Source organism: Pseudorasbora parva, chromosome 11 (genome assembly GCF_024679245.1).
Source record: "Pseudorasbora parva isolate DD20220531a chromosome 11, ASM2467924v1, whole genome shotgun sequence".
NCBI classification, from domain to species: domain Eukaryota; kingdom Metazoa; phylum Chordata; class Actinopteri; order Cypriniformes; family Gobionidae; genus Pseudorasbora; species Pseudorasbora parva.
In genome coordinates, this window is record NC_090182.1 from 46,571,697 (window position 1) to 46,594,951 (window position 23,255).

The 23,255-nt window shown below is 37.0% G+C and overlaps 2 protein-coding genes across 2 annotated transcripts in view; one reads left to right on the plus strand and one right to left on the minus strand.

Moving 5' to 3' along the window:
- Positions 1-367: 367 nt before the first annotated feature.
- Positions 368-16,519, minus strand: nudt6 (nudix (nucleoside diphosphate linked moiety X)-type motif 6). Its single transcript, XM_067456709.1, has 5 exons — positions 16,253-16,519; positions 14,911-15,114; positions 8,877-8,932; positions 2,317-2,371; positions 368-866 (listed from the first exon to the last, which is right to left on the minus strand). The coding sequence occupies exons 1-5, from the start codon at positions 16,488-16,490 to the stop codon at positions 490-492; spliced, it is 930 nt and encodes a 309-aa protein (XP_067312810.1). The 5' UTR covers positions 16,491-16,519; the 3' UTR covers positions 368-489.
- A 241-nt stretch (positions 16,520-16,760) lies between these two features.
- Positions 16,761-23,255, plus strand: part of afg2a (AFG2 AAA ATPase homolog A) — a 77,943-nt gene continuing 71,448 nt past the window's right edge. The window contains exons 1-4 of the mRNA XM_067458139.1: positions 16,761-17,018; positions 18,214-18,335; positions 18,691-18,848; positions 20,246-20,304. Of these exons, the coding sequence (XP_067314240.1) occupies positions 16,883-17,018; positions 18,214-18,335; positions 18,691-18,848; positions 20,246-20,304 (475 nt within the window). The 5' untranslated portion in view covers positions 16,761-16,882. The remainder of the gene's footprint in view (positions 17,019-18,213; positions 18,336-18,690; positions 18,849-20,245; positions 20,305-23,255) is intronic.

Below are 23,255 nucleotides of genomic sequence, written 5' to 3' on the forward strand. Positions count from 1 at the left end.
TACTTCTGTCTGGTGAGGTCAAACTGGTGCGATCATGGAAATATATTATGTAGATGCCTCATTATTGCCTGCGCGGATCGGCAAAAAGAGGAATCTACAAAATATACATCTATGATCGTGTCCGTTTGACCTCACCAGACAGAAGTAATAGCGGATGGGAACACTAGATGAGATTCGTCTGATATGAGGTAAAAAAACAGCATAAATACTGTTTGTGTTTCGCACAGAAACCGATCGGTTTGTGTCTTAAGACATCAGTGTGTCGTCATTAACAGCAGGGTTTTTTTTTTTTTTTTACTCTCATAGATTTGTTACCCATTCACATGCATTAAGACTGACAGACGGCAACGGTTGCGTTAAAAATCTTCATTTGTGTTCTCCTGAAGAAACAAACACACCTACATGATGGACGCACTGGGGGTCAGCAGATAAACATCACAGGCTCATTTTTGGGTGAACTATCCCTTTAATGAAGAGTGTAGAGTGGCTCTATAAGGTCTCTGGCAGCCGTCTATGGTAAAGCTGATAGAACAAGCCGGAATAAACCGCCGGCAGCTGCTCCATCGTGAGGTCAATATTGTGGAAACCCTTCTCCAGTCCGTACAGCAGAAGTTTGGCGATGCGACTCGTGATCGGCGTAGTTTCGCTGGTCTTGGCGAGCTCGGTCAGATCGAACCATTCGCACCGCAGACACTCTTGCGTGCAGAAGTCAATGTCGTACGAAAGCGGACTGAGTCTGCAGATCAGGTACATGTCGGACATCCCAAACGCTCCCGGATGCTCGTGCTGCTGACGGATACTGAGGAGAGATCGGAACTCGGATCGGATCCCAGTTTCCTCCAAAACCTCCCGAACGGCCGTCTCACCTGAAATAAAGCGTCCCGTCAGAACTGAGAAAATGATGCTCTTCCTCAGTGTGTGTGTCCTGTTTTCCAGCACAAAATATCTAAAGACACATTTACTGGAGAAGAACAATTACTAAAGATATTACACTGCAGAAAATGCTTTTCTTACTCAGTATTTTTGTCTTGTTTCTAGTCCAAACAGCTAAAAAATCCTTAAAACAAGAAGTATTTACTAGACAAGCAAAAGTAATTGTCTTGTTTTGGGGAAAATAACTCAAAATGAAGAGAGTTTTTGCTTAAAATAAGATAAATAATCTGCCAATGGGATGAGAAAAATAATCTCAATTCAAACAGAAAACAAGATTATTTTTCTCACCCCATTGGCAGATTATTTATCTTATTTTAAGCAAAAACTCTCTTCATTTTGAGGTATTTTTTCCAAAAACAAGACAATAATTTGTACTTTTCTAGTAAATGTTTCTTAATGTAAGAATTTTTTTAGATATTTTGACTAGAAACAAGACAAAAATACTAAGTAAGAGGAGCATTTTTTTTGCATTATTGAAAAATGCATCAAAATGAAGCGAGAGTGTGCTTAAAACAAAAACAAATATCCGCCACTGGAGTCAGAAAAATAAGAGTTTTTCGTTTGAATAAAGGTTATTTTTCTGACTCCATTGGCAGATATTTTATATGCATTTTTATAATATTGTTTTAAGCAGAAACTCACTTTATTTTGATGATTTTGCTTAAATATACTCCAATAATATTTGTTTATTCACAACTTATTGAAAAAAAATATAATTTCTTTTACATTGTAGAGGTTTCAGTAGCATCTGAGCTGCTGGTAAATACCGTCAAAACCTTTTAGAAACTTTCTTGGTATGCATTTCACTTTAAATACTTTAGGATTGCAAAGGGGCTGATAAATTCCAGTAAATGTCCAGAAACTTTCCGAAAAAATCCTGGAAAGTTTCTGGAAACTTTGTAACCCCACTTCCACACCATCAGTTTGATTGTAATAACTTGTTTACTGTATCTTATATCATGAGATTTAGAGAAATATACAGTAGGATGAAACTTTGCAAAGGCAAAAAGTCCTGAATGAAATTATTCGTTTTGTTCAGCATGTACACTTGTGAACACAATGTAACTTTGTTTATACAAGACATTTAATTTTCAGAGAGAGCATAGTGATTTATGTAATCGATAAATAATCTAGCTATTACTGGTTATATACAAATCATTTGTCGACAGAAAAAAAAACAGTTTTAGGTGTAGAAAAGAAGGGTATTTCTGTAACTGAATGTCTTGAGGTTGATGATCTTATAAATGCACTTTTGGAGCAGGTGAAGATTCCTTTACTGAACTGCTGTGTGTTACTTTGGATGCATGTGTTTGTGATCAGAATAGATGAAATTATGATTTTGTTTCAATTCGACTTAACATCAGTTCTGGATCTGAATCTTACCAATGTTTTCTCCAAGATCTGATAAACCACCAGGAAACTTCCAAGCATTCTTAGTCTGGAAAGGACAGAAAAGTCATGTTTAATATGTGCATGTTGTTTTAGTTGTTCACTTAAAAAATATATTTTTATGGAAATGAGTTGTTTTATCTTTCTTACTCCCTCAGTATATTTGTCTTGTTTTCCAGTACAAATATCTAAACATTTTAACCCTCATAATGCATAAAAAAACTATCCTTTTACATTCCCAGGTCAGTTTGGACCCACTGGAGCGTAAGCTTATAAAACAGTCATAACTTAATATTTTTCAACTAAAACCTTACTGTATCTAATCATTAACTTCTCATTGATAAGTGAATGCCCAAATGTTTTAAAGTTTTGAATGTTACCATGCTATTACTTCAATTACCCCTTTTTATTAATTAAAAAAAGAGAAATTCTTTGAAATGTAATTTTTTTAAGAATTACAGCAAAAACCAGTGTGATGCCAGAATATATATATATTTTTATCAATATTTATGAGAAATTCCATTTGAATATATCATTAGATGAAATTTATAAGAACATATAATATAATTGACTTAAATGGATTTACTTAAATTTAGACTGTTTTCAGCAGTCACGAGTTACACGTTTCAAATGAATTTATGAAACCTATATTTTCTTAAAAAATACAAACAAACAAACAAACAAACAAAAAAAAGATCATAATTTTATATATAAAGCCACAAAACGAACCTGAACGCAAAAGCAATTTAGTTTAAAGGGTTATATCTCTTACATTTTTGGTTTAAAAACTTCTGAAAAAATAAATATGTATGTTGACAGTCTTAACACACGTACAAAATTGTATTTTCTTACTTAAAATTATGGATGTTTAAATAAAAATGATGTACCTCTTCTGGGCAATAATAGACCTGAATGCAAAGCAGCAAAATTACTTTTTACAAAATTAGTCTTGTTTACTTAAAAATTTACAAAAATGAAGTGAGTTTGTGCTTAAAACAAGAACAAAGATCTGCCAATGGTGTGAGGAAAATACTCGTTTTCCCTTTGAATTAAGTTATTTTTCTGACTCCATTGGGAGATATTTGTTCTCTTTTTAAGCACAAACTCACTTCATTTTAATATTTTATTCAGAAAATGATACTTTATATACGAAAAATAATTGTACTAAAAAACAAGAGAAAAAATACTGAGGAAGAAATGACTGCTATTTTATAATTTTTGTTCCACATTCACAGATTATCTAAATATTATTTATATCTATCAATATAGTATCAAATATTTTTATAAAAATATTGTCTTATAAGTTTTAGATTTGAGAGTATGGACTACTGAGGTCCATTACACAGTCTTTCCACATTTAGTTTTAAAATAATCTAGAAAATGCTGCTAGTTATAAATAAAACTTTGATTCTTACTTGAGTAGTTTTTGGTAAATTGAAAAGTGAGTTGTGTACAATGTAATGCAACAGCTGTTAAAGCTTTGTGACATGAGAATTTTTCTGTACTTTCAATAAAATTCATATTTTTGTGGTCAATGAATTTTGAAATATTTGTGGAATTACTTTTAGCTACACTGCAAATGCAAGTCATATTCAGTGTACTGAACATCAATGACGAACACATGCATTTAAATAATTTAGTTTCCTAAACACTATAAATTATTAGATCACAAAAAGAACAACAGAAACTGAATAGGTTATAGTAAATCTAGTTCCCAGCATGATAATTGGATAATAATTGTATCATTAAGTGAAGTATAATTTAATGATGAACACCTGCCGTTAACAAGCAGAAATACAATAACTACAGCTGACTTCATCCACAGCCTTAGAGGAAATCAACTGAAGATAAAAGACCTTAAAGGGACACTCTGACTTTTGGGGACTTCAGTTTATTCACCTTATCCCCAAGAGTTAGATAAGTCCATACATACCATTTTTATCTCCATGTGTGCCATAACTCTTTCTGACGCACCCACCGCTAGCCTAGCTTAGCACAAAGACTGGAGGTAAACGGCTCCAGCTAGCCTACTGCTCAATGAGTGACAAAATAATGTCAACATATTCCTATTTACATGTTGTGATGTGTACAGTTACATCGTGCACTAAGGCCGACTGAAAATGAAAAGGTGCGTTTTTCTAGACCAATATGGCTAGGAACTAGACAGAGTTATGGCACGCACTAAGATGAGTGTGTATGTGTATGTATGGTATTGTATGGACTTCTCTAACTCTGGGGGATACAGTGAATAAAGTCCCAAAAAGTCGGTGTGTTCCTTTAAATATCTGAAGATCTCAGCAGAGAAGGATTAAACAACTTCACAATCAGCATTACCAGATTCACACATTACTAACCAGATTGACTTTACTTTCTGTCAGACGTCCACTTATTAAGAATTCACAGAGGTTTAGATGTTGATGTTTAGTGAAAATGTTTGGTCAGCATTATGGTGATCAGTGATTGCTTTGGTTGGGCAGTTTGACTCTTGGCTTTTATGTGAGTTTCTCGTTTTTGTAACACTGTTTACTGAAACACATCATTTGTTGCAAAGAAAGCCAGAAACAAAGATGATCAGGTGGAGTTCTCAGCATCATAAAGAAGAAGTGTGTGTTTAAAAAAAAAAATCCCACAATGTATTTAAAAACCAGAATGTCTGATCTAGGCCAAGAAAGTATTGTTGAATATAATCTATTAATAAAAATAACCACTTTTGGTGAATGATAAGATTAGAGAATTACTCTACTTTATGATGCTATACCACCTGATCATCTTTGTTTCTGGCTTGCTTTGCAACACATTGTGTGTTTTGAATAACACTGTAGCAAAAACCACAAACTCACATAAAAGCCAAGAGTCAAGCTGCCCAACTAAAGCAAACACTGATCACCCTAATGCTGACCAAACATTTTTAATAAATCCTCAGTATCTAAACCTCTGTTAATTCTCAATAAGAGCTTCTGTAGATGTCTGACAGAAATGGGAGCTCTAGCCAAAGTTCTACCTGAAAGACTCAAATGTCACATCACTCACCCATAGAGCTAGCCAATCATCACTCAACATATGGAGTATATAGGATAAACATAGAACTATATAGAACACTACTATCTTTGAACTCAGATTATAACATTTTGTTTTATCATCCTACTTGATGTCTTAAGCAAATGATGTGTTTGTCACTATATACCTCCTGTAATCATCATTGAGGATTTCTTAAAAATACTATGTAAAAATCTAGTCTCGTTCTGAACCCAATCTAGTGTCTCGTCTCGTGAGCTAAGAGTCTCGTCACACCCATAGTTCCAACCCATTATTACGTTCGCAGGTACTGATGCCGGTGTTCAAACGAATTTGCATACTAACTTAAATAAATCTTATTCAAACAAGCTCTTGCTCCTGAGTGTCTGGTAAGTAATAACTTATAAGTGAAGCTGCTAATGCTGTTTGTGGGTTTGTTTAATCAGATCTTCAGAGATTTGTAGTTCTTGTGTTAGCTCTTTCCTTCAGTGATTTTGCTTGTTAACAGCAGGTGTTCATCACTAATGCGAAATCATCTCATATATTCACTCAATTTCTTGACTGCAATGTATATCTTCTTTTAGTGAACTCAACTGAAATAAGTTAGGAGTACTCATAACTATTGGTTTCTGAACTTAAATGAATTAAGGTAACCGGTGTCCTCTAAAGTAATCAGTTAGCTTAACGAATTGGATTTGACTTTTTGTGTGCTATTGAGAGCTAGCAGTAATACAATCAGGGTACTCATAACTTATAGTTTTTTACTTAATTGTTAATTAAGTGTTTTTTTCTAGGCTTGGTTGTGTTTATGAGCGCAGTATAACATGTCTTAATACTTCTTTTTTTTTTTAAACGCCACATTTTTTTAATATTTGATCTTTATTCCACACCGCTGTCTCCACTGTCCTTTGAACGGCTTGTTTGCTTCCTGCTTCTATGAAGCCCATCCCTCCGGAAAAATGCAATGGTCTTAGATTGGTTAGATGGCCAAATGTAGTTTCCTGTATTTTTATTGGCTGAAGTGCCAAGTACAGGGTTCCAATGTCACCAACCCAAGAAGAAGCTCGTTGTAGTCCAAACCGGCCGCTTTTGTAGGCAATAAACTACCGTAACTTTAAAAGACAATATCTCCGTTTGCATTGAACTTTCAGCGCTGTAACTTTGCAGAGACTGTTTATGCTCAAGCAGCGAAGTTACACACTAACTAAAGTTAAAGAAGTGAAATTGCATGCAACCGCCCCTTTAAGGTAATCATTGTCCTCAAATGAAAGGAATTATCTTGTTGGGTTTTATGGGACATGAGTTCATCTCATGTGTCACCATTAAACGCTCAACAGGGATTTGATCTTTTCGACATTTCGAGAAACATCCCCATGAGGTTGAGTTTTATTAACATGTTGGTCTGCCCAGATGCAATCTCCCCCGATGAATAACTGCATAGTTATATAACCTCTGATACAGCCGGAGGTATTTTAAACCTCTCTACCAGTAAATGACGCAAGATAAAAGACGCTGGCGGAAGGATAAAACCATCCTTTCAGTTTCCATTCCAGAGCTGAAAGCCGCCGGAGCAAAGCCCAACTGTTTATTTTACTGGGAAATGCTCTTGAAGGGAGAAGTTTAACAAGGTCAGACACAGACTTCATTATCAATCGCAGACTCAGTTCACAATTTGATTCTGGATTTAGATATCCTGAAAAATACACTTCTGTCATCATATGCGTACCAGAACAGGATTTTCCCCCCTTCTTGAAATCAGCAGTTGAAATTGTTACGGAAAACTCTGATATTAGACCTACACGCTGAACTAAACAACTTTCGAAACAACACCGATGTCGATGATAATATTATAAACTGTAAATTGAGAGTAAAAAGTATGATTTACATTTCTGAATGTTCTCAAAACGTCCAGTTTACAAACATAGGGATGTTCCTTTGAGGGTTCCCACTCATTTTCTGTGATCATGGACTTTTCCAGGACATTATCAATCTTACTATGGTGAGAATAAAAGACAAGTATCACAGGAAATAAAATAAAAAAATTAAAAAAGGTAATTGCGACTTTTTATCTCGCCATTCTGAATTTTTCTCGCTATAGTGAGTTTACATAATTGTTATATAAACTTGAACATTTATAAGTCAGAATTATGAGATATAAACTCGCAATTGTGAGAAAAAGTCAGAATGTATATATTTATATAACAACTGCATCTTGCAATTTTTACTTTATAACATTACACTGCAAAAAAACTGCTTCTCTCACTTAGTATTTTTGTCTTGTTTCTAGTCAAAATATCTAAAAATTCTTACATTAGGAACATTTACTAGACCAGTAAAAATTATCGTCTTGTTTTGGGGAAAATAACTCAAAATGAAGAGAGTTTTTGCTTAAAATAAGATAAATAATCTGCCAATGGGGTGAGAAAAATAATCTTGTTTTCTGTTTGAATTAAGATTATTTTTCTCACCCCATTGGCAGATTATTTATCTTATTTTAAGCAAAAACTCTCTTCATTTTGAGTTATTTTCCCCAAAACAAGACAATTACTTTTGCTTGTCTAGTAAATACTTCTTGTTTTAAGAACTTTTAGATGTTTGGACTAGAAACAAGACAAAAATACTGAGTAAGAAGAGCATTTTTTGCAGTGTGTATCAGACTTATGTCAACATTTTTAGAATTGTGAGATGAAAAGTTGCAATTATATTTTATTCAGTGGCACAAACAGCTTCCATAGTTTATCGCCATGACTTAACGATGAGTCCGTTTTTAATATGAGCTCTTTCTTAATCATACGTTATGACAAATGTTCCTGTTACCATAGAAATACATATTTTAATGTTTTGTTAAATGTATTTGTTTTGGGCCAGTGATGAACTCTTTGTTCTCGGCTAAAGAAAAACCGAAGAACTTTATAAAAATAATTTTCCAGGGCATTTTACAGTTTTCCAGGACCAGTGGGAGTGCGGTACTTTGGAATATTTTGAAACAAATAGTAAGAGGAATTGTTTAAAAACAAGTTTTTTGCGCTAATGTTTTGAGAACATTAAAGACTGAATAACTTTGAAAGAACATTCTGTTAATGAAAAACATTTATTCATTACTTTGAGAGAACCTTGCACTTTATTAGGCATCATAAGGAAGGTAAGATGAAAAGAAAATGCCATTGAAGCTTTTAGTTTCCTTGATACACCCAGATTTGCATGAATAATGTGATTTCTTTAATATCCCAATGGCAAGTTTGCAGGTGTGTGGAACGACATGAGGGTGATAAACGACGTCAGAAGGATCATTTTTATAGGCGGACTGTCTTTAACACACAGGATAGAGTGTGTCGCTCACAGGCCTCAGTAATGAGTCTCAGGAAGCGCTGTTTACACACACCAAAGGTCAGGGGTCGAGGCTCTACAACACGCCTCAGTGTGGCTCTGACTGCAGGAATGTTTGTTTGCTGACCCAAACGACAGGGATGTTTACCTGAGACCATAATCTGGGGTTCATAAGAGGCAGAGCCTGAGACACATGAGAGACGCCACTGTACCTTATTTCTGTCCTGGACAACGAGCACCTTCCTGTTGGATTCATCCACAACAGCACCTTTAAACAAACACACGGGATTCACGATCACACACACGCACGCACGCACGCACGCACGCACGCACGCACACACACACACAGAAGAGAAAAAGAACAGACATAAACAACTGAGAGGGACTGAGGTGTGTGTGAGTGTGAGTGAGTTTGAATGTAAATGTGTCTGTGAGAGTGTGTGTATGTGTCTGTGAGTGAGTGTGTGAGAGAGTGTGTGTGAGAGAGAGAGTGTGTGTGTGTGTGTGTGTGTGAGTGTTTGTATGTAAATGTGTGTGTGTGTGAGAGTGTGTGTGTGTGTGAGAGAGAGAGAGATAGTTTGTATGTAAATGTGTCTGTGTGAGATTATATCTGTGTGTGTGAGAGTGAGTGTGTGTGTGTGTGAGAGAGAGAGAGTTTGTATGTAAATGTGTCTGTGTGAGATTGTGTCTGTGTGTGAGAGAGAGTGTGTGTGTGTGTGAGAGAGAGAGTTTTTATGTACTGTAAATGTGTCTGTGTGAGTGTGTGACAGTGTGAGTGTGTGTGGGAGAGAGAGTGTGTGTGTGTGTGTGTGTATATAAAAGTGTGTCTGTTACTGTGTACGTAAATTTGTGTCTGTGTGAGTGTGTGTGAGAGTGCATGTGAATGTGTGTTTGTGTATGTGAGTGTGTATGTATGTGAGCGTGTGTAATTGTGAGTGTGTGTACGTGTGTGTGAGAGTGTGTGTGTGTGTGTGTAAGTGTGAGTGTGTGCATGAGTGCGTGCAAGTGTGAGTGTGTGTGTGTTCGTAAGTGTTTGTGTGTGTGTAAGTGTGAGTGTGTGCATGAGTGCGTGCAAGTGTGAGTGTGTGTGTGTTCGTGAGTGTTTGTGTGTGTGTAAGTGCGAGTGTGTGTGTGTTCGTGAGTGTTTGTGTGTGTGTAAGTGTGAGTGTGTTCGTGAGTGTTTGTGTGTGTGTAAGTGTGAGTGTGTTCGTGAGTGTTTGTGTGTGTGTAAGTGTGAGTGTGTTCGTGAGTGTTTGTGTGTGTGTAAGTGTGAGTGTGTTCGTGAGTGTTTGTGTGTGTGTAAGTGTGAGTGTGTGTGTGTTCGTGAGTGTTTGTGTGTGTGTAAGTGTGAGTGTGTGTGTGTTCGTGAGTGTTTGTGTGTGTGTAAGTGTGAGTGTGTGTGTGTTCGTGAGTGTTTGTGTGTGTGTAAGTGTGAGTGTGTGTGTGTTCGTGAGTGTTTGTGTGTGTGTAAGTGTGAGTGTGTGTGTGTTCGTGAGTGTTTGTGTGTGTGTAAGTGTGAGTGTGTGTGTGTTCGTGAGTGTTTGTGTGTGTGTAAGTGTGAGTGTGTGTGTGTTCGTGAGTGTTTGTGTGTGTGTAAGTGCGAGTGTGTGTGTGTGTTCGTGAGTGTTTGTGTGTGTGTAAGTGCGAGTGTGTGTGTGTGTTCGTGAGTGTTTGTGTGTGTAAGTGTGAGTGTGTTCGTGAGTGTTTGTGTGTGTGTAAGTGTGAGTGTGTTCGTGAGTGTTTGTGTGTGTGTAAGTGTGAGTGTGTTCGTGAGTGTTTGTGTGTGTGTAAGTGTGAGTGTGTTCGTGAGTGTTTGTGTGTGTGTAAGTGTGAGTGTGTTCGTGAGTGTTTGTGTGTGTGTAAGTGTGAGTGTGTTTGTGAGTGTTTGTGTGTGTGTAAGTGTGAGTGTGTTCGTGAGTGTTTGTGTGTGTGTAAGTGTGAGTGTGTGTGTGTTCGTGAGTGTTTGTGTGTGTGTAAGTGCGAGTGTGTGTGTGTTCGTGAGTGTTTGTGTGTGTGTAAGTGTGAGTGTGTGTGTGTTCGTGAGTGTTTGTGTGTGTGTAAGTGCGAGTGTGTGTGTGTTCGTGAGTGTTTGTGTGTGTGTAAGTGTGAGTGTGTTCGTGAGTGTTTGTGTGTGTGTAAGTGTGAGTGTGTTCGTGGGTGTTTGTGTGTGTGTAAGTGTGAGTGTGTGTGTGTTCGTGAGTGTTTGTGTGTGTGTAAGTGTGAGTGTGTGTGTTCGTGAGTGTTTGTGTGTGTGTAAGTGTGAGTGTGTGTGTGTTCGTGAGTGTTTGTGTGTGTGTAAGTGTGAGTGTGTGTGTGTTCGTGAGTGTTTGTGTGTGTGTAAGTGTGAGTGTGTTCGTGAGTGTTTGTGTGTGTGTAAGTGTGAGTGTGTTCGTGAGTGTTTGTGTGTGTGTAAGTGTGAGTGTGTGTGTGTTCGTGAGTGTTTGTGTGTGTGTAAGTGTGAGTGTGTGTGTGTTCGTGAGTGTTTGTGTGTGTGTAAGTGTGAGTGTGTGTGTGTTCGTGAGTGTTTGTGTGTGTGTAAGTGTGAGTGTGTGTGTGTTCGTGAGTGTTTGTGTGTGTGTAAGTGCGAGTGTGTGTGTGTTCGTGAGTGTTTGTGTGTGTAAGTGTGAGTGTGTTCGTGAGTGTTTGTGTGTGTGTAAGTGTGAGTGTGTTCGTGAGTGTTTGTGTGTGTGTAAGTGTGAGTGTGTTCGTGAGTGTTTGTGTGTGTGTAAGTGTTTGTGTGTGTGTAAGTGTGAGTGTGTGTGTGTGTTCGTGAGTGTTTGTGTGTGTGTAAGTGTGAGTGTGTGTGTGTTCGTGAGTGTTTGTGTGTGTGTAAGTGTGAGTGTGTGTGTGTTCGTGAGTGTTTGTGTGTGTGTAAGTGCGAGTGTGTGTGTGTTCGTGAGTGTTTGTGTGTGTGTAAGTGCGAGTGTGTGTGTGTTCGTGAGTGTTTGTGTGTGTGTAAGTGTGAGTGTGTTCGTGAGTGTTTGTGTGTGTGTAAGTGTGAGTGTGTTCGTGAGTGTTTGTGTGTGTGTAAGTGTGAGTGTGTGTGTGTTCGTGAGTGTTTGTGTGTGTGTAAGTGTGAGTGTGTTCGTGTGTGTGTAAGTGTGAGTGTGTGTGTGTTCGTGAGTGTTTGTGTGTGTGTAAGTGTGAGTGTGTGTGTGTTCGTGAGTGTTTGTGTGTGTGTAAGTGTGAGTGTGTTCGTGAGTGTTTGTGTGTGTGTTCGTGAGTGTTTGTGTGTGTGTAAGTGTGAGTGTGTGTGTGTTCGTGAGTGTTTGTGTGTGTGTAAGTGTGAGTGTGTGTGTATTCGTGAGTGTTTGTGTGTGTGTAAGTGTGAGTGTGTGTGTGTTCGTGAGTGTTTGTGTGTGTGTAAGTGCGAGTGTGTGTGTGTTCGTGAGTGTTTGTGTGTGTGTAAGTGTGAGTGTGTTCGTGAGTGTTTGTGTGTGTGTAAGTGTGAGTGTGTGTGTGTTCGTGAGTGTTTGTGTGTGTGTAAGTGTGAGTGTGAGTGTGTTCGTGAGTGTTTGTGTGTGTGTAAGTGTGAGTGTGTTCGTGAGTGTTTGTGTGTGTGTAAGTGTGAGTGTGTTCGTGAGTGTTTGTGTGTGTGTAAGTGTGAGTGTGAGTGTGTTCGTGAGTGTTTGTGTGTGTGTAAGTGTGAGTGTGTTCGTGAGTGTTTGTGTGTGTGTAAGTGTGAGTGTGTTCGTGAGTGTTTGTGTGTGTGTAAGTGTGAGTGTGTTCGTGAGTGTTTGTGTGTGTGTAAGTGTGAGTGTGTTCGTGAGTGTTTATGTGTGTGTAAGTGTGAGTGTGTTATAAAGATCTCATTGATTTCCAAGCATCAGAATTTCCTCAGGCCGAGTCTCTAAAATCGAGCTGTTTGTTCACTATCAGAGCCATAAAAGCATCAAATACGACAAAACAAAAAACTTTTTTTGTAACAGTTTGTGAAAGAAAAAAGTTTCTGACTATTATTTCAAGATATTTAAACATTTTTTATTAATAAATCCAAAGGCTCTGTGTTAATATTTCTATATTTTTACAGATAGTGAGCTGCTAATGGTGCTGAAATGTTTAACAATTAATATCGTGGACTAAATAATCACAGAGGAAATCAAACAGAACGGAAATGTGCTCGACTTATTCACTGCTAGAATATTCCAGACGCGGGATTTCACCTTCATGGCATTCGGCTTTAATCAAACACAGCAGACAAACACACACACACACACACACACACACACACACACACACACACACACACACACACACAAAAGCATCCTGAATCCCACCGCTCCCAGATGGAGCTCACACTGTTGCCCGGGCATCTTTCCGGGCATGTTCAAACATGCCTGTGTCCAGCAGTGTGTGTGTGAGTGTGTGTGTGTGTGAGAGAGAGAGAGAGAGAGAGAGAGAGAGAGAGAGAGAGAGAGAGAGAGAGAGAGAGAACGCTCGGGCTACACAGTGCCACCTGCTGGACCTAAAGAGAGCTGCTGATACAGAAGTGTTTATCTGGAGTGATTTCTGCAGAGCCGAATGACGTTCAGCTCCACCTGTGTGGATCTAGTGGGTGGGGTAAGGGTGTGGTCAGACCTTATAGCTCCGCCCATTACATCTAAAGAGACTTCACAGTCACGCCCACACCAGGGGGAAACAATCCAACGCTCTCCATTGACTTTGTATTGTGTGCGGCCGCCTCCTTGTCATTTCAAACGTATTACTAAAACACAGAACAATCTCTAAAAGCTGATATGTGACAAGATGTGTGTAGCAAACAAGCTACAAAACCCAGAACTCAGTTTTTATTCGCTGTCAACCAAAAAAACGAGCGTTTAAGGAGACAAAAGTGGACACAGGCAATAAGATGTGAAGCTTCAGCAGGAAGAATGGGTCAATGTTGGGATCCTGACACTCAGTATGTCTACGTGTGCAGTAAACATGTCAAATATCCAAATGTCAGTTTTATATATTATATTTCCTGTCTCTGATTACTTTCCCCTCCAGTGGGCGTAGTTCTCAGTGTGATATAACAAGTCCCGCTCTGTCTCTATTGCATGTATGCACATTTATGTCTTTAAACGTTCGTTTTTTAGGATCAGCAGCTTATAAAAACTTCTGGGTTTTTGTTCCTGGGTTTTTTAGCTTGTTTGCTGCACACCTTGTCACATATCAGCTTTTAGACATTGTTCGTTTTTTTGTAATAAGTCAGAGATGACAAGGATGCAGCCTCACGCAAAAGTACGTGGCTTTCAGATTATAACGTGTGTCGCTAAATAACCCAGAACCAAAAACCCAGAAGTGTTTATAAGCTGCTGACCCTAAAAACGAGCGTTTAAAGACATAAAAGTGAATGAGACAGAGCGGGACATGTTATATCACACTGAGAACGACGCCCACTGGAGGGGAAAGTAATCAGAGACAGGAAATATAATATATAACACTGACATCTGGATATTTGACAACATGTTTACTGCACACGTCGACAAACTGAGTGTCAGGATCCCAACATTGACCCATTCTTCCTGCTGAAGCTTCACATCTTATTGCCTGTGTCCACTTTTGTCTCCTTAAAGGGTAAGTTCACCCAAAAATGATATTTCTGTCATGAACTCCTCCCCCTAATGTCGCTCCACACCCGTAAGACCTCCGTTCATCTTCACACACAGTTTAAGATATTTTAGATTTAGTCCGAGGGCTTTCTGTCCTTTGAATGTAAGTGTATGCACACTATACTGTCCACGTCCAGAAGGGAACGCAAACATCCTCAAAGTAGTCCATATGAGACATCAGTGGGTTAGTTAGACTCTTTTGAAGCGTCGACAATACATTTGGGGTCATGATTCAAGATTCGGATCGCGTGTCAAACTGCTGAAATCACGTGACACTGGCGATCCGAATCATGAATCAATCTGCTGACCGTTTGAATCTTTATTTAAGGTGTGAAAAACGCGGAAGAGAAGACAATGCTGAATAAAGTCGTCGTTTTTGTTATTTTTGGACTCAAATGTATTGTCGACACTTCAAAAGAGTCTAACTAACCCACTGATGTCTCATATGGACTACTTTGAGGATGTTTTCGTTCCCTTCTGGACGTGGACAGTATAGTGTGCATACACTTACAACTAAGCCCGAAATGACAAGGAGGCAGCCTCACGCAATACAAAGTCAATGGCGAGCGTTGGATTGTCGTGTGGGCGTGGCCTAAATGCGCACTGTCTCCATTGCTCTGCAGTTGTCTGTCTCTGGAGCTCATGCTCTCACCTGCGACTCCTACTTGATGTGTGGCGAAGGCCGGCAGTCTGTTTTCTCCGCGGCCGAGCCACAGGCTGAGGACGGCCAGATCTGCAGCGGCGTGATGGAAGCTGAAGCCGAGCCGAGCCGCCGCTGCCGAGAGTCTGCTGAGAGCGATGGGGACGTGAAGCCATGCGGCGACCCGGCCTTCTGAACGCCACTGATGCAGAGAGCCTGACACACACACACACACACACACACACACACACACACACACACACACACACACACACACACACACACACACACACACACACACACATTTGTTTTTGTGAAATGTGGGGAGGCGTAATGGTTTTTATACTGTACAAACTGTCATTTCTATCCCCCTACATTAGCCATGCCCCTAAACCTACCGATCACACACACACACACACACACACACACACACACACACACACACACACACACACACACACACACACACACACATTTGTTTTTGTGAAATGTGGGGAGGCGTAATGGTTTTTATACTGTACAAACTGTCATTTCTATCCCCCTACATTAGCCATGCCCCTAAACCTACCGATCACACACACACACACACACACACACACACACACACACACACAGCCCCTGGCCCTAAACCTACCCATTGCCACCGCCGACCACTGGCTGATCTCAGGTTTGTATTATAATGTATTGTAATATAATTTGTATATGTATTGTATTTGTATTGTAATATAAACAAGAACACACACACACACAAACACACACACTTTTATTCATCAAGGACTAAATGGAACAAAAGTGACAGTAAAGACATTTATAATGTTACAAATGGTTCTGTTTCAAATAAATGCTGTTGTTTTTAGCTCTCTATTCATCAAATCTGAATGATTAGTGAAGGATCATGTGACACTGGAGTAATGATGATAAATTCAGCTTCGATCACAGGAATAAATTACACTTTACTATATATTCGTTTTACTGGATTTATGCTCTAAAAAAAGCAGCCGTGGTGTTCTTTCAAAAACATTTTGAACTAATGAATATATTAGTATTTTTTTTATTTAATCCTATAGATAAGTTTGAAGATTTTGGAAAAAATATTAGGGGGAAAAAATCTTTAATTTGCCTACATTTTTCACTCAACTTCATGACAATATAATTTGTGTTAAAAAACAAAATAAAAAATGTATAAAACTCCCGAGCTGCACTGATTTCTAGTAGAAGCAGTGCACTTGAGTTGCCTATATAATCATAACACAATGTCATGTAAGTTACAGGCATCACTATATTCATGCATGACTCCATCATTTGTATTTTTCTGATGATTATGCATATGCACTCATATCATAAGTAACGTTACCCCTGAGCAGCTCCGCGAACTCGTCCTCGCTGATGTCCGGCGGAAAGTCTCGCACCGTCACGCCGCCGAACCGATCCACAGTCCCGGGCAGCAGAGGCCGGCAGAGCCGCTTCTGAAAGCCGGAGCCGAACCGAACCGAGCCGGCAGAAACACACACGGGCTTCCTGAACACTGAGGAGAACCTGCAGAGCGCAGAAGAAACCCTGCAGAACCGGCCGGACATTATCCAACACACCATAACAACAAAACAACCTCCAACAGCCGCACACAAACAATGCCGTAATGCCGTTACTACTGGCGCACTAAAAACATAAATCATATTCGCTGTTTATTAAAGGGATAGTTCATTCATTTATTCATTTTAATCTAATAGTTAGTTTGGAACCATTTGGCTTTAAGGACTTTGGTGGTACCATGGTTAAATTATGGTAAATATAAGCAAACACGCGAGATTTTTGTGCCGTTAAAGGTGTATTGTGTAATTGTAAGATTTAAAGGCCCGTATATTTAGTGTTTTACAGTGGTTAGCGGGGAGGAGCTGAACTTTGACATCGGGAAGTTTATGTTCACATGTGGACGGTGTTTGTGTGTGTGTGTGTTTAACACACATCTAATAACAGATCACACATCATGTCATCAAGCAAGAAAAACAAAGGAAAAAAGAGAGCGAGTGAAGGAGAAGCAGACAGATCCGGGCTGGTCTGTGATGACCCGGATCCGTGTGTCCCGAGCGGCGGATTAACGGTCACAGACTTCACGGAGAGAGGTAACGGTAACGGAGCGCAGGGCTTCATTCATCAGTTGGGATACATTAGTAAAATATTATAAACGTCCCCAGTCAGGGCTTGAAACTACACGGTATATTTGATATACACTCTCGCGTGTTTAAAACTGCTCTCAAGTCATTTGTCTGATTTTACTATTATTTATTTATTAATTAAAAGAGCTGTTGTATTTTTCATGTAGTGGCTAACTCATGGTTCATCATGTGATCAACCATAACAATAATAATGCCAGGCTTAATAACACATTTTAAAAAGACAGTTTATAATAATAATAATAATAATAATAATAATAATATATATATATATATATATATATATATATATATATATATATATATATATATATATATATATATATATATATATATATATATATATTCATATATATATATATATATATATATATATATATATATATATAATAAATATATATAAATATATATAATATATATTTATAATATTAAACTTAATTATCTTAAGTTTTTTTCCCATTGTTCAATTTTTATTTTTAGTGTAACATAATATACCATACATATTTTACTTTTTTTTAAATTTATTTAAAGAAACCAAACCAATGGACGGTTTTCAGCTTGTTTTCTATTGATATATCAATATGGCATGCAGTCGCTTCAAACTATGTTCTAAAGCTGTTCAAAACTTCATTCAATGTAAATTGTGATAATCGTAACTTATAATCGCAATCACAATTTTAGGGGAATAATCGACAATTATGATTTTTGTAAGAATCGTGCAGCCCCTCTCTCTCTCTCTCTCTCTCTCTCTCTCTCTCTCTCTCTCTCTCTCTCTCTCTCTCTCTCTCTCTCTCTCTATATATATATATACATATATATATAAAAACAGTTATTGTTAATAACGACAACATGTTTACTTTATATTTATCAGCCATTGCTCACTATAAACCATAAATGTAGAAATACTTCTAAACAAAACAAACAAATGTATAGCAAAAGTAAAATAATAAAATAAAAAAAACATGCCAGTAAACCAAATGAAACGCATGTATCTGGCATTATGTGAATGTGCAAATATAAATAAATAAATAAACAAGCAGTTAACACACAAACACCAGGCATCGGTTTGAATGTATTATTATATTCAGATAGAGTGTATTAAAATCTATATTTGATGACTCGGACTGAACGAGTGTGTTTGCAGCGGAAGATAAAGCCCCTCAGCGATGGCGCTCATATTTGGCTCAGATGAGTGTGAACACCATGAAGACCCTGAACATCTGCATCGGACGTCCTGTCCTGATCTCCAGCAGCGCGGGACAGCAGGTGTGTGTGTGTGCGTGTGTGAGAGAGAGAGTGAGAGTGAGTGAGTGTGTGAAGAGAGAGAGTGTGTGTGTGTGTGTGTGTGTGAGAGTGAAGAGAGAGAGTGTGTGTGTGTGTGTGTGTGTGTGTGAGAGAGTGAGAGAGTGAGTGAGTGAGTGAGTGTGAGAGTGTGTGTGTGTGTCTGTCTGTCTGTCTGTCTGTGAGAGAGAGAGAGAGAGAGAGAGAGAGAGAGAGTGTGTGTGTGTGTGTGTGTGTGTGTGTGTGTGTGTGTGTGTGTGTGTGAGTGAGAGAGAGATTGAGAGAGAGAGACAGACAAACAGACAGAGAGTTGTGTTGAATGTGTGTGTGTGTGTCTCAGGTGTGTGTGGCGTGGCCGGCCTCTCAGTTTCCGGGCAGACGTGTTGGTCTGCAGTCCAGCGTTCAGTCGAGTCTGAGAGTTTCGTCTGGAGATCATGTGACGCTGCAGCCAATCACTGGACCCGTAATACAGGCTGATCACGTCCAGCTGAGCCTCAGGTACCAGCCATCTCAGAGACACACACACACACACACACACACACACACACACACACACACACACACACACACACACACACACACACACACACACACACACACACACACACACACACACACACGACTCCAACACAGTGGGAAGGGTCATTCCTGAAGATCTTTAGCAGGTTTTCCTCTGGGTGTGTGATTGTGAGGGAATGTCTCCATCTGCTGGCACAAACACACACTTGACCCGAGTAGAAACACACACACACACACACACACACACACACACACACACACACACACACACACACACACACACACACACACACACACACACACACACACACACACACACACACACACACACACACTGTTAGTGAACTGTAATAATCTGCCTGGGACTGTTGTGTGATGTGAACATCCCTCTTCTGATGTCTCTGCACGCCTTTATATCAGTCGTCTCGTGTTTAACGCGTGTCATTTTTCACATAAAAAAACATTGCGGCTATACTTTAATATATATTTTTATATATAAACATATTTGTAATTTGTAATCAGTATTAATCCTCAAAAATGTTTTTATTTATAAAAATATAAAAATATAATAAATATAATATTAATGTACATAGATATAAATGTTTTATAAATGTATAATTTTTTATAATATTTATATTATACATATTAAATAAATATAATATTATAAAAAAAATATATACAATTTTAACAAATATTTATATGTTTTTTATAAATATACTTGTGATTTGTAATCAGCATTATTCCTCAAAAATATTTAAAAATAAAACCCCATTTATTTATATAATAAATATAAAGACATATAATATACATTTATGTAAATATAAATGTTCTATAAATATTTATAAATATATATGTATAATTTCTTTAATGTTTATATTATACATATAAAATAAACATAATATTATAAACTGTGTATATATATATAGTTTTAAAATATTTATATATATTTTTATATTTTAATAATATTAATGTGTATTTTTTATGTTTTACAAAAATTTGTGATTTGTAATCAGCATTTTTCCTCAAAAATATTTTTATTTATAAAATATAAATAAAAACAAATATAATTAATATAAATGTATATAGATATAAATGTTTTATTTAAATGCATACTTTTGTTTACATTTTTATAATATTTATATTATACATTTAAAATAAATATATTATTAAAATATATATATATATATATATATATATATATATATATATATATATATATATATATATATATATATATATATATATATATTACATTTTAAGAAATATTTGTCAATTTGTATAATATTAATATTGACAATTTTTTAAAATATTTTTGTGATTTGTAATCAGCATTATTCCTTCATCTTATAGTGTCTGTTTGTCTTTACTCGTTGCAGTGCTGAAGACAGAGTGCTGAACACAGAAGAGTTCAGGAGTTATCTTCTCCGGCTGATGGGTAACACATGCTCTGATTTCCTCAAAACCCTTTGAATGATGGGATAGTTTAGATTTCAGAAATACTTAAGTATCAAAAGTAAATACATACTAGTACATACGAGCATGTGACTAGGGATGTCACTGTAACAAAATTTCAGTAGTCGGGACCAATACCATAATTTGATGGTACTCGATACCAATTTCGGTACCACAATTCTTTTTTTTTTTTTTCATTTATTTAACTATTTTCAAAAATTGTATTTAATTCAATGACTATTATTTATGATGATAATAATAATTATAATAATAATTATAATAATATTAATTATAAGTAAATAATACATAAACATTTAAAGGATAGCCTATGCTGTGTAAAATTAAACATTGTTTAAAGATCAAGTGAAAAATAAGCAACCATCTAGGCACAATTATTATTATCAGTAGAGACGTATTATTATTATTACACAGAGACTCTAAATCTACTGTACAACAGTAGCCTAATATATTCTCTCAATTTCTTCACTTTACACCGAACCTTTTTTTTTTGACGGGTTGCCGTGAAGATCTTTGAGTGTGTGCTCATGATTATGGAGGACCAAATTACTCAAAATGAAATAATTAAATAAATAATGAATTCAATTAAACAACAATTAAATAATTAAATGTACCAGTTTATTCTGAAATAATTAAAAAATTAATTTAATAATTAAACAATTAATTTAATTAAATATTAATTCAATAATTAATTTAATAATTAAACAATTAATTTAATTAAATATTAATTAAATAATTAAATAAATAGCTAAATGTATCTATTTATTTTGTAAAATTACATGAAATTGTTTAATATATTTCACAATTACCTCTTCCATACACACTCTTCCAAATAGATACAAATACATTTTTTCATTATTAAATGTGCTTTTTCAAAAATACGTTTTTCATAATAATAGAGGACATTTCACGAATGCCAATCAACAGGCAGTGGGTGGAGCTTGGCGCTGATTGGATAATCCTTTCAGATTGATTACTTTTTTCTGTCTGGGTCTGGCAATTTGCAAAGGGAAATTGGGGAATTGACTGGAAATTAATATGGCGGTAGGAATTGATCAAGATAAAAACGCACTGCCTTAAACTAAACACAGCCACTCATAGTTTTCAGGTTTTTAGAAAATTTAGAAAAAAGGTCAAAATACATTTTCAGTAACAAATAAGAAAAGAGAAGCACCCTTGGTGTTCCGTGATGTCATCACCACACACAGATGGATCTGTCATGTCTGTCAACTCTTCAACTTTAAACCAATCAGTGCCAAGCTCCGCCCCCTGGCTGTTGATTGGCATCTGTGAAATGTCCTCTATTATTATGAAAAAAATCTTTGGGAAAATCGTGGTTTGGAAATGCTTGATTCGTCAAATAAGCGTCATTCGTAAATGCAGCATATTATTATGAAAAACATCTTTTTGAAAAAGCACATTAAATAATGAAAAAAAAAAGAGTTTTAAACATAAAAAATGTGAACGAGGTAATTGTGAAATATATTGAACAATATAATGTAATTTAAAATAATAAATAGATACATTTATTTATTTATTGAATTAATAATGAATGAAATTAATTAATTATTTAATTAATAATTAAATCATTTCATAATAAACTGGTACATTTAATTGTTGTTTTATTGAATTCATTGTTTATTGAATTATTTCATTTTGAGTAATTTGGTCCTCCATACATGATATGACGTTTTTCTCAAATGAAATGGTAAATTCTCATGAAGTGACGGTTTATGCATTCGTGTCCTCATATAGTGACCCACGGCAGTTGGCAGAGACTACAAAGACAGCAAGCGAGTGCCACGCGTGTGTGTGTGCGTGTGCGTGTGTGTGCGTGCACGTGTGTGTGTCTGTGTGTGGGCATGTTTTTGTGACATAAGAGGACTCAAATGTGTATAATGCCATGGGTATGACACAGGTATTACAGGAGAGGGTGAAATATGAGGACATTACCCATGGCCCCACTTTACAAAAGGCTTATAAATCACACAGGAGGAGTTTTTATGAGAAAGTAAAAATGCAGAATGTTTCCTGTGATGGGTAGGTTTAGGGGCTGTGTGTGTGTGTGTGTGTGTGTGTGTGTGTGTGTGTGATGGGTAGGTTTAGAGGCAGTGTAAGGGGATAGAAAATACGGTTTGTTTGTACAGAATAAAAAACATTACGCCTATGGAATGTCCCCATATGTCACAGAAACAAATATGTGTGTGTGTGTGTGTGTGTGTGTGCGTGCGTGTGCGCGGCACCCGTCATTCACACAGAGACGCAAAACATGCAGGAGTAATATTTAAATAGTATTTTGCAGTTGAATATTCTCACACACTAGTATATACTCGGCTTCAGTCTGGAGCTCTGTGCTTAGATTAACACAGAAGCAACTGAAGAACGCAGCTGTGATTACCCGATATACTCGGGAGTCGGTACTACAGAAATGCTGGTATTGTCACTTTTTTTAAAATCAGTACTGACTTGGTACCGAAGTACCGGTACTTGTGACATCCCTACATACGACGAACTTAAACTCATTTAAATACTTGTAGAAAAGTTACAAAGCTCTTTATAAAGCTGCTGTCACTTTAAGGCCGAATGCACGGATCCAATACACTGATACACATCTGATATTCTCACACTGTTCACCTTCACTGAAGACAGAATCAACTTTGTTTATGTGAATACTCCACTAAATGAGCATTTGGACATCCGTCTTCTTCCATTTTGCTCTAAACTATAAATCAGTGTTTAATAAATGCTGTGAAATCATTGAACTTCACGAGACTCTACAAGAGTGATTCCTGAAAGGCTTTCTGCAAAAACCCAAACACCTTTTAAAGAAGAAAAAAATCATCCGCTGACTTTCAAAGCGGCGACAGAAACGACTTTCCACTTCGAGGACCTTGATAGAAATGTAGTGGAGTAAAA